Here is a 15,314-nt window from a genome sequence, read left to right on the forward strand (position 1 = left end):
TCCATTATTTTCGATCCTTTTATTAAGTTTATCATAATGTTTCGAATCGATACAATGATTTCTGTGGTATACTCAACTGTCGTCTTTCGGGCCACAACGTCGACGATCGTCTCCCGCACACACGGACGTTATACTCTGAGATCATCATACGTGTGTATACGGAATCGGCGACGAGACGTCGCGCGCGCGTCTCCGGCGTAAAGAGAGAGAGGCGCGTGTGCGCTCGTTTTCTTGACCAACATGAAGAAATCAATCCAAAAATATCGTTTCTGCGGCGCACAATCATCGGGACAAATTGGTCGAGTCGGACAGACGGAGGAGAGGCGGAAGGGATTAGAAAGGCAGGGAAAAGAGGAGAAGGCGCATTTTTCAAGCGACGACAGTTAACGCCGTGACACCGACGAGACACTCCGAGAGGCGAAAAAGTAAACGTAAATGCATTTTAACAATCAGTGTTTATCAGCGTGCAGCGTCGAGCGAACGACTCGACCCCCCACCGGCCGTTTATTATTTCTAATATATTTTGCCGTTCCCTTTTTTTTTCTTTTTTTTTTTCTTACGCCCTTATCGCGTGCGGAAGTCGGAGAGAAGGATGACGTTAAGAGAGGGTGAAAAGAAACGGAGGAGACCGGGGGAGACGTGGGAGAAGAGCGCGCGAAGGATATAAATATATAATAATATCTTATACCGCGTGTGTGTATATATCCGTAAATACGTTGAACGTTATTTCTTTCTCATCGCTCTCTCTCTCTCTCTTTCTTTCTCTCTCTCTCTCTCGCACTCACTCACTCTCTCTCGCACTCACTCACTCGTTCTCTTACTCGCACATCGCGCATCCGTATTATTGATCTGTATTTTCTTTTTTTTTTTCTTTTTTTTCCTTTTCTTTTTTTGTGTTCTCGTTTCATTTATTAAATGTTAGGTAGAGCCTATAAGGGACGCCCGAAGGCGCACTCACAGCGAACCTCGGGCGCGCTTTTCTCGTATACTAGCTGTGCCGGAACGCACTTGTACTGGTCGCACGATCGGCGAAGGATTCGGCTAAAGATAGCGTGGCCGAGGAAACCATGGTATAAACGATTATCGCATGAGAATCCATTTACTTAGGCTACATAAACTGTTATCAATCGATTATATAATCCATGAATTACGATCAACAGTTTTATATTGTCGCTTCATACTTGTACTGCACATAAAGAATGGAAAATAAAAATAAATATTCGGGTAAATACATTCTCTTTTCGAAATTGTGTTACGAAAATTATATACCGTGCTTACATATTTACAAATGTATAGTGATCATCGTATAGTGATTAATAAAAAAAAAAAAAAAAAATAATTTTAATATAGTATACTTGGGCACGGTTTGTGGAAATTGAATGACAATTGTACAAACATGAATTGAGATAAATTGCGAAGAAAATTACATTCGGCAGTCGATCTTTAGCCGAGCGATTCGCTCGCGACATATTATTTAACAACAGAGTTTAACCACCTAATCGTTCGGAGGATACTCGTAACTCTCGTCTTGACTTTGTTTATACAATGCGAATGGGATATCCTTTTTCCTCTCGTTTACGTACTAAATGTAATAAACGATTCATTTGCATTTCATTATTACAATCGATAAACGATAAGCGAAAAAATAATCGTGGTCTTTGATCGATAAGGTATTGAACGTTTGAAAAAAAAAAAAGAAAAGTACATCTCTTGTTTCTCTCTTTTTCGAGTCGACATGATAAACTTTAATAACCCATAAGAGCAGCGATAATTGTTATCATCATAATGATACAATTACAATGCGATTATCACAATGCGAGAACCGCTAATAATAGTAATAATGATAATATCAATGATAATAATAATAATAATAATGGCAATAATAATAATTAAGAATAAACTAAAAATAACTAATAATAATAATAATTTTCACCATACACTAATTACCACTGTCAATTACAATGATGCACTTATGCCATTATGGTTGCCTATATATACTATCCTCTTTTATATACTTCTATATATATATTTATATATATATATATATATAGCTACAATATATAATATTTTCGTGTTGAAAAATCGTATACATTAGTGTTGTGTCGCAGGACCATTGCTTCTGTCTCTCTCTTTCTCTCTCTCTCTTTCTCTCTCTCTCTCTCTCTCTTTCTTTCTCGCTCATTCTTACATCTTGTTTTTCTCTCAACACTTTTCTTATGTATATCATTCCATTTTGCTATATTACTTTTTTTTGCTTCTGATGGATCGCAGAGAGGGATAAAGGGGAGGGGGGAAATTGTCGTCAATGACTGGAAGCATTCGTGTCGGTGGATTCTTCAAAGCCAAAACGGATCGCGCGTGAAAATCGCATCGGAGAACATCACCGTGAAACGAAGATCCTCTCGCAAGGCCGTAAGTTTATAATATTTTACATGTCAGTTTTAAAAAAAACGCAACTCCTCGCCGTAAAAAGTTAATAAATATGAAAATTCAGTGCAATATACGGCTGTAGTCTTAAAATCTCGGAGGAGAGGAGGATTCGCTCTTCGCGGTTCACGTTCTCGGATTTATAGTCGATATCAATGTAATTAACAATGAAAAATTAAGACAGGGGGGAAAAAAAAAAGAACGCGTCGTACACGAACATGTAGAATTTTGAATTTTTATGCGTTTGATTTCCAAATTCTTACTCGAGGGATCCCTCGCTTCCGTAAAGACAGATACGCGGAGGGTGAAGCGAGCGGTATCCGAATAGCGTCGGATGGATAAATCCTGGCGGGATTGAGAGGGCGAGAACACGAGTGCCTCCAGACACGAGCGCGTTATGTAACCTTAATAGCTTAATATCGATTTTTAGTTCGTATTACCCGCCGTTCAAAGGCGGGCCTCGGATCACAGATAGTGAGGTGATCGGATTGCGCGAGCGTTATCGCGATAACAATGCGGTCTCTATCATATTCTTTTTTTTTTTTTAGGTTCTCTCTCTCTCTCTCTCTCTTCTCACTCATTCATTCTCTCTCTTTCTTTTTTTTTTTAAATTTGTCAGTATGCGTTCTTCCTGCGTTCTTTCTCCTAAGGATTTCAAGGCGACAGCTCCTGAAAGCAAACAGCATCCGGCCGTGTACGCGCGCAAACTCACACAATAGCATGGATTAGATCGTTCGAAATGATTTTGCAAGATTCCGATCTGATTCTCGCGAAGCTAATGTCATGTGTTTATAACAAATTATAAATAAATTATTTCGTTCATTCAGAAAAAATACCGACTTATCGAGAGATATTTTTTAGCGACCGTATTCGCGCGCGCACGTCCGATCTCGAGGGATATCTTTTTTTGTTTTTTATTTTTTCTCTCCTTAAAACGCAATCCTCTGTTCGATTCGTTAATAACAACAGATCTTTTTTTTTTTTCCGTCACGTACAGTGACGTACGAATTATACAGATACGCGCAAAAAGTATATAGAATATATATATATATTTTTTTTTATACACATGTATATACGTATACACAATACATATGTACCTACGTACGTACGACCAACTAAGGATAGACAGGCGCAATCATGTGTTTTGTGGATCGAATCCGATTGATCGGCCACGTCCAAGGATTACCCATCGACACGTCAGAGACGGCTGATCGGCTATCTTCTCGAATCGCTGCCAATTCTCGGATTCGATGCTGTATGTGTGTGTGTGTGTGTGTGTGTGTGTGTTACGTTATGATGTATGTCATCGAGTAATGAAATTAACAAAGACGTAAGTGTTTGGAGGAAACAAATTTTATATGAGATTTCGTGCTCGGTAGCATAATAATTATAGAAAAAAAAAAATGGGAGGGAGGGCGAGAAGGAGAGACGGAAAGCGGCTCGTATTTTCGAGCCCGCTCGCAAATACGGTCATGCACATCAATTTTCTAACGCAATCGCGGGGGACAGCGTTTCGCATTTTGCTTGAAATCGAGAATGCGAGCGATTTAAAAATTGCTCCAATAGGTTCAAAACTCCGGACGATGGTCGAGACGAATTTTTCAACATTAGCGCTATCTCAGAGATACACGTAAAAGATAATATACTTATATATACTAATTTTGAGAAAAGTATATATAAATAGTATACTATTATATATTTACAAATATAAAATTAATTAACTATACTAAAAATGGATCTCTTAACATAATTTTCATTAACAAATTGTTACCGATCTATTCACAATCGCAATGAGACGGTGATTTTCATTTCTCTTAGCACGTTTGAACCTCTTGGTGTAACGCAATGTGTCAGATCATCATTGCACGGGATCTTGAAGCTGAACTTAAAATATAAGGATCCGGGGCTTAAATCGTAAACGAACATAAAAGACATTCGCCAGCATTACATAAAAAGGGTTAACATGTCGAGAAAACGAGTAACAAGGCATTAAAATGTGTAAAATCGCACGGGGAGAAGAGTCGTGTGTGTGTGTGTATACGTGTAATTTCCAAAAGATGGCAGAGGAATTTTGCGAATACGCTGTAATTACTTCCGCTCTTGTCACAGTGTTTCCAAAATTAATGTTTCGAAAGCTCATATTTTAAATATAATATAATTAAAAAATACAACTTTTAGATCAAAAATTTTCCTGACCTCAACAATTATGATTCTTCAATAAAATTGTGCTAGTTTATAGGAAATCAAGTCATTTAAAAATTTGGAAATTTCGTTTCGGGCAGCTTTCAATTCAAGGAGTCTAGAAACACTGTGCCTCTGTAGCGAATAAATTATGTCTGATATTCGTGTACGCTCTTTCCCTAGCTAGATGCATGTATGTCGACCTCTATTATCTTTCGAGAAACGAACTTCCGCCGTAAGGAGAGCACACTGACCTACGCTTTCGTCGCTCGTGTGTCTTTGCTATTATGCTCCGCAGTTTCTTATTAAAATTGCTCGATAAGGCAAGATCGAATATCAAGGATACGTGAAGAGGATGCGAATGTGATTTAATCATCAGTCTTGCGACTGATACTATAAGTGCACCGAGAATGTTTACGTATATATGTCAACAGCTAGTTATCTTGAGTTATCAGAGCTTGTTATCTGCGATCACTATTGCTTGGCTATTATCTGAATACACATCCGTCTGCACGTGTCCTTTTTTCCAATGATACAGCGAAACGAAAAAAATTAATGAAAAACGAACACCATTCACATTAGGAACACATTAGCGAACGATTTGTATCGTATATGCAGATTTTCTGTCATATCGATGAGGGAGATTGAACGTATAATATGTGTGTCTGTGTCTGTGTGTGCTTCCAAAATGTATTTCTCGCTCGCTCCTCTCTATACACGCATCGTTCGCACAATCTCTCTCGCCTAATTATTGCGTGCGCGTGTCTGTCTCGACGCAGAAAAAAAGATGGAAGGAAAAAGAAGGAGAAAAAAAAATCAGATACAAGTCTTAGACGCGCGGTCGCTTTTCGTTTTCCCGGTCGGAATCAGAGTCCGCTGAATCGTGGAGGGGCGGAAATTCGGGCACCGCCTCGCGTTGTTGCATCCATCCCGCCGCGCCTGGCCCCCCAGCCAATGCCTTGCCCTGCGTCATGTTTTTTCGATTGTTTGTTTTTTGTTTTGCAATTGATTTTTAGCCCTCTGTCTTTATCCCCTGCAGGATGGCGACAAAATAACGTGTCATTGGTCGCTAAGCCTCGCTTCGACCCGATAAAAGAAAAACTCTTGCTTTGCACGCTCCGCTTCAAAGAGAACGTCAGGCTTCTGTCATCCGCGTTACCGCGAATGCGCGGCCAAACTTTCTCGAAGCTCGGCATGTTGTATTGGCTACGGCGGCAACGAGAGATAGAAAATCGCTTAAATATGCAATGAATAAAAATTTCCAACATGCTTCAACTGTGCGCTCAGCTATACTTGAAATTTCTTATAATTTGAATTTTTATTCTACAGTTTAGCGCTCAAGTTTTTTCAACTAAAAGCAAAATATTATTACATCTTGCTAATTGCTTCTTAAATTACTTGCGCGTGTTTGGTACATATCCTAAGATGTCATCTCTCGTTACCAAATCGGGAAACAAAAGGATTCGAACGCTAATCTCGATTTTGCCTCGAATGCGAAACTTGACGTTTGAATATCATTTTTTCACCATCCACGCGTAGTAAACGCAAAAGCGAACATCAAATCGGGAAATCCTTTCGAATTTGCCAATGCAACGAACCGGCGTCTATTCTACTGCTGTGTCTACGCGAAATTCTGAACTCTGCAAACGAGCTACAATGGAATTTTGACCATTCACTCCCTCTCTATCATCCTCTTTCTCTCCATCGCCTATTCATTTCCAATTATTCAAATCAAGACAAATAAAGAGACGCACACACATACTACCTTGTAAGACCAATAGACACGTGAGCCTCTGAAAATAGCATTATTCAGATATATCTTTTAAACTATTAAATTTTATTCTCAAAATTATAATCGTTTTCCCACGCACAATCTGTAAAAGTTGCTATGCTATAAAAAAGAAAAAAAAAAAAAAAAAAATTTATAGAGAGGAATTTTTCAGAGACTCTCGTGTCTTGAAATTCTACATGCAGCCATGCATGTCACGAAATGTTATCTGCCCTAGTATCTTTCTCCAACTACAGGATATACTCCAACGCTGCCTTGTCTCTTCCGTCTATCAACCTATATATACTTATCATACGTGTGAACTGTGTATGTATGTATGTACGAATTGTAGTGTAGGAAGAGCTGCCATTAAATAAGTCTCTAAGGATTAAGTATCGAAAGCCGTGTAAAGAAAGAGCGACACGAAAATGCGCGCGATGCACAGGGGGTGCGTTGTCAAATTTTCATGTGCAAACGGAAGATTCGTGTAACTAAATCAGAGTGACCTTCCATTGTTGTCTCTCAGAGACATTGAAAGATAGCAGAAGGTAATTCTCGAATAATTTCAAGGCCCCATTTTGAATTTCGCGACTGGAAGAATCACAGTGTTTTAAAGACATCGGTTCGCGCTTTTTGTACGTGTGTGTGTATGTGTGAATAATTGATAATCGAATTAAAACTTATCGCTTGCTACCACCAATCTTTACTATCTACGTAAGAAACGGCCTATCTAATGTATTTCTAAAACTTAAAACAAAGTCCCAATATCAAAATCTTATTGCACACTTAGCGAGATCTAATCCTAAGGGAAGAGCTCGAAGGCGGGGACGTCTTTCTGGAGGGAATAATAACCGCATCATCGGGCGGAAAGTCCTCCCGCTTTTGCCGATACATATCATCGACGTAACTTGGTACAGGACCCGAAGGATTTCAAAGTCCTCGAAAACTCGATCCGCGCGCAAACGCGCGTATGTACTTGTATTTGTAACGTCCCGTGATCGCATCTTCTCCTCTATTGCCGTTGCATTCTCCCAATTCTTCCAATGTCGATATATTATTCTTCAAGATGTGGATCGGACACGCGTCAAATTAAATGTTTATTAATATTTTCCGAAAACGCCGAAATTTGATTTCTCTCTCTCGCCGAATTGCAAAAACTTTACCGATAATTTAATTTCGTTACAACATCAGATTGGCAGTTTTTTTTTAACGCCGGATTACTCGTCCACATTTCCTGTCGCGCTTGGGGACTCGTTGACTTATCGCATATTTTTAACGCGCGCGTCGTTTCTTTAACACGATCGTTTTTCCCCCACACGTTGCTTATTTGAGCTCCAAAATAAATTCTACTCCTCGTCGCGGTCTACGAACGGAGATCTTCTTTTTTCGCGCGACAATCTCGTAAAGCCCGGCTCGCGGTAAAAAATTTCGAATTTCGAAACACGTCCCCGGAACACATAAGCCCGCGTGTCCACCTGAATACATATATATTGCACTATATCGATGAATTAGATGAGAAGAGACGGAGCTTGAGCACCTCGCGAGTAGAAAAATTCCAACAAGCACTCCTCGTTCTCGTTCCTAGAGTCTCACGCGAAATCCACGACCATTCTTCGAATGTCTGCCTCTCTCGTTTTTAAGAACAATTCTAGGGAAAGAGAATTACGCCAGTTGCAACAAAGGACGATTGATCCTCTTGATCAGCCCTCGTCAGCTTTTCTCAAAAATCTCAGTTCGCCTTTCTCTCTTTCTCTCGTGTTTTTTTCTACGTCTAATTTTTTAAATGTTTTTCTCTTTTTTTCTTTCTCTTGTTTCGTATTGAGTTTGCGGTGAATTTCATTAAATACGTTGCGAGAGTTTTAGGTCGGCCTGACGCATCACTGGAAACACAATAAAAAAAAAAAAGCACGAGAGGCCGAGATCAGTGATAGATGGTACCAGTCCCAATTTCACGTCTCATAATTTTCCCCGGCTGTTTGATTTCATTCTCTCTCCCTCTCTCACTCTCATTCGCGTTCATCTCTCTATCTTTCCCTCTCTCGCGCGATTCACACTTTCCTCTCCCTCTTAGCTTCGACTGCGTATCATCTTTTGCATGGCTGTCTGATCCGGGGTCTCTCTCTCACTCTCTGTCGCCTTCTAAGAATTTCGTTTCATCTGTATCAAGAAAAAACGTCATTGAGTGCGATCTCTATCTCAGATTGGGGTGTCCGATCAATTCTAGCATCGGATCATAATTTAACTCCTGACAAGAGATTTGTCCGATTGCGATCTTCTATTTCCGATAAAATTAAATATATAAATCTGATTTGTGTGCGGTTAGTTAAAGAATTCCCCCCGTTTAAATTTACGTAACGTCTTTCTAGAACTTATAAGAGGAAGATGTGCGTCGTCCGGGATCATCTCGGGCGCGAGAAACGTTCGCGATTTCGCAGCTTCCGAGACTGGAACTTGTCAAAAGGTGATGGAGAGTAGAAGAGACGGCGCAGCAGACGACCGATGGATCGTGACGGTAACGTAGATAAGATAGCATAGACCGTGCCAGAACTGTGCTTGCGACAATGCGCCGTCGTTCTTCTCGAGAAATGTCACTCTTGATATCTTACCGTCGCGGGAAAATACAAAATAGAGCAAAGACGACAAATCTGAAAACGGTTGGTTCAGGGAAAAAGAAAAATTCTATCTTCGACAATTCGTCGCGAGTCTGGTCCGATCTTCGTTGCGACAAACACAGTTCCACGATTTCCTTATTGTTACTTGTTAGACTCGAAATACCAACCAACAGCTGATTAGAACGAGATTAAAAGAAAAGGGGAAAGGGAGAGGGGAGACAAAACGAAAGAGGCGGTGATAAGATAGTATAATGTTGGAATATACAAGTGTATTATTATACTTTGACCGGTGCATAAATGTTAAAAGTCAGTCGGCTGGCGTGTAAAAGAGGTTCTTTGTGCTCATGTAAGAGAGTGTATAAAGCGATTGCTTATTTGTTACGTATGCGATTACGGGAAACGTTAGTGCCAGCTGCAGCGTCAAAGAGGATTCGTTGCAAACTTTGCCGATCAGAGTCGATCGCATATGCGCGACACAACATTAAAGTTGATGAAATCGACAAGATTCGTGTACGACAACAAATCGCGAATTCGATTTTATATAAAAGCAACCGGTTAAATTAGAAACATTTTTTTACGACTCATAGTTTTAGTCAAGAACGGATTGTGTCGATATGTATTTGTTGGGCTCTGTGTGTTTGCTTTCCGAAATTGAAACTAGAAATTTAGACGGAGCAGAAATAATATTTTTTTTTCAAAGATATTTCTGATAAAAAACATATCGGAGAAACAATCTGACAAGGAATCGTAAATTCGTTATGTGTTTTTCTCTCTTTCCGCTAAGTGTTAGAGATTTTGTGATTGGTTAAATTAAAAAATTTTCTTTTACCGTGAAAAAGGGGAAAATTTACTGTGAAACCAGTTAAAAACAAAATTTCCTGCGATTCATAAATTCGCTACGTGTTATGTTTCTCTCCGAGTCAATTTGAAAAAAGCATTGATCGAACGATGAAACTGATGGAACTTAACTCTAACAAGAAAGTACGAGAAAAGGTGCGGGCTCCGTTTCAGATCGATAAAGAAGCAGAGAAACTACAGAAGCCGGAAGTGACTGCGGAACAGCGCAGCTACGAGCATGCATTTTAGTCGCTTCATTTCAACCTTTGCAGAGAGCGGCACCCCGTTCTCGCGATTCTTGAAACTCCTAGGATGATCCGGATGAGCCAAGAAATTAATTTCCTTTCGAGTTTCTCTAAAATAAAATATCGATTTCACGCGAATTTGGAATATTTATCGACCAAAGAAATTGAAAAAGAATACATACGTTGTTGCAATCAATTAGTAATAATTTTGTTAACAATCGTACAATTCCAGTCTCTTTCACATATCCTGACTAACTTGAATCGAACAAGTTTTTCATCAGACAAATAATTCATCGGACGAATGTTAGCGATACTTTTTCTTTTATTCGACAATAGAATTGTAGTTGGAGCGAAACATCGACAAGTGATCAACGTATCGACATGTCAGATATTAAATCCGCCGGCTAGAAATTCCTACAGGAATCCCCTGCCGGGGCTTGCCGAATACTCTAGCTCGTTGTGTTTACCCGCAAATTTAATTTAACGTCACTCGACATGTGACACGTGACATTGTTGAAATTGTATGTCAGCGAAATTTACTACGTCCGAAAAGAACAAAGAGTCACGTGAGACGATATTCCGTTGGAAATTAGCACGCTATATTAATTTGCTAATTGCGATAAGATATTTTTCGTTAAAAAAGATTAAAAAAAAAAAAAAGAGTGAATTATGAAAGCAAATCCAGATTTGCCTCCAGCGAATTTACGAAACTGTAGAAGAACCTAACGACAGAAGAGGAAGAAGATAACAATTTACGCGAAGAGAATATTTCAAAGAGGAATAAATTGGAGCAGACTCGTCGAAAGATTGATACTACCAGGTATGACACACCGGAGAGGAGCCCCGCAAAATTTTCTCTCTATAAATTCGCCCCCCGTTGGTTGTGTTGCATCGCGGGAATGCTAGCGACTTGTTAGAAACGCGGCGATGCGCATCCACCAGCTCCATTAATATGTGAGAGAGCCAGCCCTGCCTAAAAAGTGACTTAGCAACTCCAATGCATACTAAGCAAACCTGGCGCTATATCGGCTGCTGGCTAGTGTGGGTGTAAAGTGTAAGTGGGTGTGTTTGTATCTGTGCAATCTCTAGGCGGCCCCTACCCGATCCAACACATCTTTCGCATCGCGACTGTCGGCGCCCATCGTCTGTCGGGCCAACAGCAACAGCGTATTCAACCTAATATATGTATACATATATCCCAGCAACGCACGCACCCACATCTAATCGCGTCCACACACACGCGCTCATATACAGGGCAATAAAAGGGGTTACGCGGAATAAATCCTCAAGTTTGCGCACAACTTGATCCTTTAAGCAAATCAGCTTTCTCAAACATAAGTAATTTCAACTACGTAAATAAAAGAAAATATATTGTAGCAAATGCGAAGAATCGTGAAAATTCGAAAAATAGTCAAGAGAGAGAACTTTTTCTTGTTTTCGAGCGCGTAATAATTTTCGAGAGCAAAAACATTATCGTCTATCAAATTTTCTTTACGCGTTCAGGTTGTGTTTTAAACGAGAATCCCTGTATATGAGCATCACACCCGTTCTGAAACTCAAAGCAGATTTCCTTCACCGGTATTCTTTCTCTCTCACTCTTCTCTCGCGATATCGTTCTCACGCTCTTTTTCTTTCTCTCCCTCTTTCTTTCTCGTAGTGAGTTGTGAGTATGCGGAAGGTAAGATACGCATGCATTTATCGGGATGCAATGCTGTGGCTTGGAATTGCACAGAGTAGCGGACTCTGGTAATAATTTCATACGTTTATACGTAGCTTCCGCGAAAGAAAAGAGAGGTGAACATTCACCTCTCAAGAGATAAAGTCTGCGATTGACAGTACCGGGAAGATTTACGTTAGGAATGCAGGAACAACATCGAACAAATGTAAGAAACATCGCAATAAAAAAGAAAAAAAAAACATATCTATAAAATATATCTTTGATTCTTATTTAATTTTATTTTACGTAGTCAATTACATAAATAAAAATATATCGATTTATGTACATATATATATAATTAAAATACGATAAGAAAAGTAAACCCTGTTATTTTAGTTTTAAATAATGTAATGTCTAATATTTATTAATTCATTACATAAAATATTCGCTGAAAAGATACTAGTTCCTGAAAAAAATTAAAAAAAATATATATAAAAAAATTCAGTGAGTCTAAAATATTTCACATGCAAGTAATATTACGACAATGAAGACAAAACTTTTTAAACTCTTAATAAAGTAACTAAAAATTTACAAACCTAAGTATATGTTAACTCGATATGATGTCGGGATATCCAATATTCAAAAATGTTCAGCTGAATTTCGTCTTTTTTTTTACAGGATTAATGTCATCGAAATCGAGATTGATTTTAGTGAGCAAATTCCGAGCCACAGATTGGTTGTCTACCATCTGTACATTATTATAATATAGGATAAGCACATGCGGATATCAGAAAGCGTTAGTAATTAATCAACTAATCAACTACCAGAATCGGCTAACGAGAGGAGGCTGTATAAATATGTATAAAGAGAGGGATCTAAGAAGGATCTACGTGAAATTTACCTGGTGCATCGGATCGTATCCCATGGAGCCGTCGTTGTACGGCTGAGAACCGTAATCACTGCCGTTTATTCCCATGCTGTATCCGGCCATGTCCTGCGGTCCTCCGGGCGGCGCCGGCGACATCATCGGCGTCGGGGTGCCCTGGCTGGCACCGCCCATGCTGTACGGCGATGCTCCTGCAAAAGCTGCTGTAGAAACAATCGCGGTGCATACAAAATTCGAGGGTGCGTTTTTTCAAGCGCCACAACGATATTTTGTCTCTCTGTGCCTCGCGCGCTTATGCTCCTTTTATTCTCAAAGGTAACATGTCAGCGTATTAGTGGTTTGACTATTTATTACTTTAAAATTATATTGCGCGAAAATATATAATTAAAGTATAACGTTGTTTTCTATTGGATAATCAAGATAATCACAGCTTTTAGAGATAAATAAACGCGTTAATGTGAATGGTTGGAAGGTTTCTTTTTCATCGGAAATCTGAGTCTTTTCTACTCGAGATTTGTATAAACGTACACCCGGCTTCTAAAGCCGAATATCCGACGCTTGTAAAACCTTCGCGCCATTCGAGACAAGCGTTGTTTCGCAGGGGTTGAATAGGGAGGTCATTAGAATTCCGTTTCTTTAATTACGAGAGGACCGCGGGCCGTTTCGTCGCGAACGTGGTCGAGGAAAGACAAACGCAGAGAGTGCTGAAAGAAATGCGAGAAGCTCGGAATCTCTTCTATATATCCTCGTCCCCACGTACCCTCTCTCGTCCACCCCGGCTCGTGTTTTTCCCCGTTCGTTTCTCCCTCCCTTTCCCTTTTCCCTCGTTTAATTGGTGAGTTAAAAATATCTCACGCCGGCGTCTCCAAAATAAAGTGAGATGCCTCGGTAGTTAAGCGAAGCGTGCGTAATTGCGACGGCCAGGGTTGGATACGCGAATCCGTGGAATTTCAAAGTGGGGCCGGACATTTTTTTTACAATTTTCACGACGGCAAGAGAGAAGATCGCCTCTCCCGGAGAGACTGAAAGTGGGTAAATGAAAGTAGGTAGCGAGCAAGAACGTGAGACGTGAGCGCGTCTATCTCGGCGGAGGATGTAATGAGAAAATTTCGTGTAGTCTTATCTACGCTTCCGTCTATTGCTACCGCGTCTGGCACTTTTAAAAACTTAAATTTTTTTTTCTTTTTTTTTTTTTTTTTTGAAAGATACACGGAACACAACAGTGAAACATGCTGCGGCAACTTTATCTTATATTATTGCGATTTGAAATAATTTCCTAATTGGATACCCTCTCTAAAAATAGAGAGATTCAAATTGCAAAGATATTTGAAATATATATATATATATATATATATATATATATATATATATATATATATATATATATAAGTATTACATGCCAAGGAACACTTCAATATCGCTATATTTATTTTCTGTCGATGAGTCAGTCATCAACGACCGCAATAATAACGTCACTGCCGCGCCGAACAATAAGCTATAACTCACCTAATGATTTACCGTGATGAAACTTCTTCCACCTTGGTTCCAAGTCTAACGCGTGAAAAAGACGAGAGAGAAGCATATGGATACGATTTGTCTATTAATTATTTCAATTTATATCTTCTGATTTTTACTTCACTGTGTTTTTCCTCGACAAGGCTCGACCAAAGGAGCAATAAGCACGCGAGAGCATTGAGAAATCGAAAAGATGCAACAGTAACGTAAAAATATTTTGTAAAACATTTTATGAATCGCAATTCGTATATTTCTCTCTATTGTTTTTCGTCAATAATGTGAATGAAACGTTACTTTTCAGATAATGGAGACATTCGGATCTAATTTTAAAAAGCGATTTTGGTGCAAATTTATTTCTCTTTTACAAGATTTTACGGATTTCTTCTCGTAATTTTGAAAAGTGAAACGAATTCATAAAAAAACACGCTTAGAAAATCAGGACTTACCAGCTGCCTTCTTGGCTGCGTATAGGTTCGCTTCTTCTTGCGCTTTACCAATGTTTTTCTTATAGCGTATCCTCTTATTTCCGAACCAATTGGACACCTAAGAGCAAACGAAGATATGCGTTCATTTCCAATTTGTCGAAAAGTTTTCACATACAAACGCTCGCTCGCGATATATTTGATTTTTATTTTATTTTTTTTTTTTTTTTTTTTTTTTTTTCATCAAAGAGTTTATAAATATTTTACTCGACACAAGACTTACTTTTTCTTTTAAAAAATAAAATTTAATAATTTTGCAATTATACTTTAAGAATATAACTTCTCTCCCCCATACACATACAAATAGCAACGCAGTCGTTATGGCAAATTACAAAAGTTCTAGTAAGCACGAGAAAAGGGAGCGAACGATACCTGGCTCACGGTAATTCCACATTTTCGTGCGAGCTCCTCCTTAGCCTCTTCGCTTGGATAGGGATTACTGAGATGGGAGTAGAAGTATTCGTTTAGAATTTCAGACGCCTGTTTACTGAAATTTCTTCTCTTACGTCTGAAATACAAATTACACATGCGCATATTATACCTTACATTAATTGCATTATATAAATAATTTCTAAAAAAAAAAAAAGATCTCGATAAATTTTTTCCTCTCTTTTTTGTTTTTTCTGATATTTTCAAAAATGACATAATGTATTTGCTGTCGTAAAAAGCGCAAAAAAATCTATACATCTTATTGTTTCGATACA

General features: G+C 38.9%; 1 protein-coding gene across 9 annotated transcripts in view; it reads right to left on the bottom strand.

Moving 5' to 3' along the window:
- Positions 1-4: 4 nt before the first annotated feature.
- Positions 5-15,314, bottom strand: part of Exd (PBX homeobox extradenticle) — a 48,863-nt gene continuing 33,553 nt past the window's right edge. Inside the window, exons 5-10 of one of the 9 annotated variants that reach the window (XR_012048286.1) lie at positions 14,983-15,118; positions 14,575-14,671; positions 14,120-14,164; positions 12,629-12,816; positions 12,324-12,475; positions 12,040-12,193 (exon numbers count right to left, since the gene is read on the bottom strand). Coding sequence is in view for 8 of the 9 variants with exons in the window: in XM_072908739.1 (XP_072764840.1) it covers positions 5,438-5,572; positions 12,629-12,816; positions 14,120-14,164; positions 14,575-14,671; positions 14,983-15,118 (601 nt within the window). In the remaining variant the exon portion in view is untranslated. Of the gene's footprint in view, positions 8,534-12,039; positions 12,194-12,323; positions 12,476-12,628; positions 12,817-14,119; positions 14,165-14,574; positions 14,672-14,982; positions 15,119-15,314 lie in introns of those variants that run through there. The other 8 variants (XM_072908741.1, XM_072908739.1, XM_072908746.1 and 5 more) reach the window with 8 other exon arrangements.

Source organism: Anoplolepis gracilipes, chromosome 16 (assembly GCF_047496725.1).
Source record: "Anoplolepis gracilipes chromosome 16, ASM4749672v1, whole genome shotgun sequence".
Classification (NCBI taxonomy): domain Eukaryota; kingdom Metazoa; phylum Arthropoda; class Insecta; order Hymenoptera; family Formicidae; genus Anoplolepis; species Anoplolepis gracilipes.